The 4163-nt window shown below is 54.2% G+C and overlaps 1 protein-coding gene across 2 annotated transcripts in view; it reads right to left on the bottom strand.

Annotated features, from left to right (window-relative positions):
* Positions 1-4163, bottom strand: part of UBASH3B (ubiquitin associated and SH3 domain containing B) — a 170464-nt gene that overhangs the window by 17329 nt on the left and 148972 nt on the right. For both annotated transcript variants that reach the window (XM_006148801.1, XM_027771988.1), the window contains exon 7: positions 983-1115. In XM_006148801.1, coding sequence (XP_006148863.1) covers positions 983-1115 — 133 coding nt within the window. The remainder of the gene's footprint in view (positions 1-982; positions 1116-4163) is intronic.

The raw sequence follows: 4163 nt of genomic DNA, 5'->3' as shown, positions 1-4163 counted from the left end.
ACCGAGACCCAGCCACAGCCGTCGCGTAAGATGGCCTCCTCCCCACAGGGACGCCGCGGCCGCCCCAGGGAGCGAGGGCTTCATGGGGGTTGGACCAGGCGCTCCTGACGGTCTGCTCCAGCAGCGAGGCCCTGCTTGCCCACCCCATGCCCCACGCAGGCTCTGCTGTCCGACTCCGTGCAGACGGGCGTTCCCAGACGCAGTGGCAGGGAGGAGGACGCTGCTACGTCCGGGCGGTGGGATGGACACGGCCAGTCAAGACACGGCTGATGGCTGGTTTCTGTCACCTGCTGGAACCCTGTGGCTTTTCCACCTTCTTTCCTCCTGACATGGTTGGCCCACCTCAGTTTCTTCAGTGCAGGCACTGTGTGTGGGAGCACTTCACGTGTGCTTCTGCTGCCCTGCACGTGTGCCATGGTGGCGTGGATGTCCCCGGGTCTTTGCCTACTGACCCTTAGCTCAATCTGGGCGCTCTAGCCAGCGTGGTCTGCTCTCTCCATCTTTTTTAAAAATTTGCTATAGGGTATGTGTGCTTATTGGAGAGAGACAGAGATAGAGAGAGAGGAAAAGTAAGAAAGCCCCCTCCCTGGGGAGGGAGGGATAACTCGCTGAAATCCTGTATCCTCCATTCTCTTTTTGGGATTTTGGGGCACGCATGCACACGCACCCAGAGTATTTTCCAAGCCACAGGGTCTGGGACTTGAACCACAAAGTCAGCCATGTGGGATCCATCTGTCTTAACCAGCAGGCCACCGAGCTGGCCCTTGGTCTGCTCTCTTGATCCCCAACTTGCCCAGACTTTCAATATCCCTTCATCTATACCGCTCTAGCCTGACTCACAGCTTGGCGGTCGCTGTCGGTACCCCTTTCTTTCCAAGACGAGGGCCCCGTGGGGTGGCAAGGACAGGGCCCCGCACTTAACAGGGAGGCTCTCCATGACTCCTGTGCAGGGTGAGGGTGTGGCCCTGATGGTCGGCCTTACCTGCATGGGCTGGCAGATGATGGTGAGGGGCGTCGTGTCCCCCAGGCCCTGGTCCTCGTACTGCCGCCTCTCCGTCACCCCGTCGCCCAGTGTGAGGGAGTTGCAGGAAGACGTGTTTAAGATGGAATATGAGCTGCAGGGGACAGGAAGGAAGAGGTGACCAGCTTTGGATGGGGGTTGTCGGCCCTTCGTCTGGGGCCTAAGAGCAGTGTGGGGACCATCTGAACCCCTCTCTGGGTCATGCAACAGCTGGGGGAACTGACGCCTTCTGGGCAGGGTCACCCTGTCTTATACTGAGGCCTTGCAGCTCACGCGCGGGGTGGACGAGCCCCGCGGGGACCAGGAGCACTCGGCCCTCTGGGCAGCCACAGGGCCCAGAAGTGCTGTGTTCTTTGGGATGCCACAGGGCGGCTGGCACCCAGGCGTGGTAAAGAACGACGCAATGCCAATTCCGTGCCACTGATTCCAGCCATTTTTAGGATTCAAAAGAAACGATCAATTCCCGTTGCCTTTACTCTTCCCCATGGTAACTGCCATCTGAAGTGAGAAGGAGGGATTTTACCATATCCGCAGTTTGGCTTCTGGCTCCCGAGGGTCAGAGAAAGCTTGGGGCCCTTACCCCTGACCCCGCCCTACTCAGGCTCCAATCCCCATCCCTGTTACAGTAACACCTGGGCGGGGGAGGGGGGGGGGCTGCAGACTACCTTCAAGCCCACCCTCACCCGACACATGGCTCTGGCCAGGAATTCTCATTCCTGAGTTAGCACTGTAATCGCAGAAGTCCCAGAGAGGTCTTGCTGGAGGAGGACTGCCAGGTCTGCTATGTTGAAATTACCGGGACTGTCAGACCTCCAGAAAGCTTGCCTTATAGCCATCCTATCAAAACACGGCTGTTAGGCAGATTCACCCACTGTCTCCTTCTGCATCACAATGCCGTGTGTGTGAGTGAGTGTGTAAGAGTGTGTGTGTGGGGGGCAGTGGCATTTACATTTTAGTGTTCTGTTTTGTTTTGCCATATAGCACCTAGCAGAGAAAAACAGAGAGAAAGTGAGAAGTCATCCCCCACCCTCAGAGGGAATGGCCACACCAAAATCCTTCTCCATTCTCCTCCCGGGATTTTGCCACACATGCTTGGTATGATTTTCATGTTGCCAGGTCTGGGACTCGAACCATGATCAGCCATGTGGGAATCCAGTGTCTTAACCACCACGCCACCTGCTGGCACCACATTTTAGATTTCTTGTTCCTGCTTTGTGTATCGTGACCCAGAATACTTTTGAGTTTAGCACCTGTTCTGGCTCATTCAGTTTTCATTCATACAGAAGTTATTAGAAATTTATTTTTGAAAAAGGACTTTTCTTTTTAAGATTTTTTTAAAAAAGATTTTTGCTATAGGGCACGTGTGTTCCCTGGAGAGACAGAGACAGAAAGCGAGAAATCACCCCTCTGGGGGGGATGGCCACGCCGCAATCCCTTCCATCCATTCTGTTCTCGGGATCTTGGGCACGCACATGTGCCTGGCATGAGTTTTAAGCCAGGGAGTCCAAGACTCAAACTGTGGTGGACTATGTGGGAGTCCAGCAATGTAACCATTAGGCCATCTTCTGGTCCTGGAAAAGGGCTTTTTATATTCACCAGTATAATAAAGCTGCTTATTATTATTTTTCAAAATATGAAATGAGTGCTAAAATATTAAAATCATCACTCTTTCGCTCTTAGAAATGACCTGTTTCTGACTACAAATACTGGGCTCAGTCTACTTAAAAACAAATATCTCGGGGCCGCAGGTGGCATGGCAGTTAAAGTGTTGTCTGTAGTTCAAGTCCCGGACCCTGTGGCTTGCTTTCTTACTCGCTGCCCCCGTCCCTGTCTCTCCCTGGTGTGTACACATGCCCTATAGCAAACTACAAAGTGAGTAAGTAAATAAATAAATAAAATAATTCTTAAGCAAACAAAACCCAAATGTCCCAGAAGGTTCATAACCTGAAAAAGTGATTTTTCACCTCCATGCATGTCAGAAGCTCCGGGGAACCTTAAACACGCACGCCTGGGTCCTGCCCCCCTAGACTAGCCCAGTGGGTCTGGGGAGGGACCAGACACCGATGGTTAACAGGGTGCAGTGGTAAGTCCGAGGTGCCACCCAGTGAAACCAGCGAGGGTGACATCCGTGGAGCGGTGACCCTGGGACATCTCATATCGCCCTCACAGTCTGACAGACCACTGGGACCCGCCGACGCCATGCAGCCGGAGAAAGCTCGGTTTTACTTCGTATTCACTGGAGCTCCAGGTCCTGAAGTGCCTGGCTCTTCGGAACTGTGTTAAATTGTGCCCTATAGCAAACATCTCTCTCTAAAAAGAAGAAAAATCCTTTTTCAAAAATAAATTTCCAGAAACAAAAAAAATAAATTTCTAATAACCTCTGCATGAGTGTAAAACGAATGAGCCGTGCCAAACTGGAAAGGGTTCTGGTCGCGAGATGCAAAGCAGGAAGGAGCCACGGAAAGTGCCTGCCCGAGCACGGCTCTGGTTTCTCGGCTTTCTCACGGCTGGGAGGACAGTGCTGGCATCTCTTCTGTGCCTGCTTGAGCTCGCCAGGCAAGGGGAAGGTCGGCCTCCTCCCCTGCTTGACTGTCATTGTAATCAAAGCCTGAGTCCTGCCAAGAGGGCCAGGGCTGCCGTTGCAATGACAATAGACAGACGCATGATGCTGAGAGGCCCAGGGGAGCCCTGTCAGGCCTCAGGACTGCTCAGGCACTGGAAGATGCCACTCCTCTGAGGACAGGCCTGTCGTAAGCCCCAAAGGGCAGGGAAGCTCACCCCATGGCTGAGGACATGGTGGGCGTCATTGGCTGGCAGACACTGGGATGCTCAGGGCCAGGCAAGGCTCCAGGAGGGTGGAGAGGACATACCTGGCCAGCTCTCAGCGCACCGAGAGACACAGGGCAGGGAGGGATGTGAGAGGTCATTGTCCCCAGGACCCTGCATGGTACCCTGATCACTCTGTAACATCCCGCCAGGCTGGCCTGGCCAAGGTCGAGCAGCCCCCATGGCTCTGCCTCCTTGACCGTGTCTTTGGTTAGGGGAGAGGCCTGTCTTACAGAGAGGCTGGTCGGCCTCCTCGAGTCATTCCCACCCCACTGTGGAACGGGAACACACTGTTCATCCATAGGATCGCTCTGGG

This window comes from Tupaia chinensis, unplaced genomic scaffold (genome assembly GCF_000334495.1).
Source record: "Tupaia chinensis unplaced genomic scaffold, TupChi_1.0 Scaffold000247_1, whole genome shotgun sequence".
Classification (NCBI taxonomy): Eukaryota; Metazoa; Chordata; class Mammalia; order Scandentia; family Tupaiidae; genus Tupaia; species Tupaia belangeri.
This window is presented reverse-complemented; position numbering and strand designations above follow the sequence as displayed.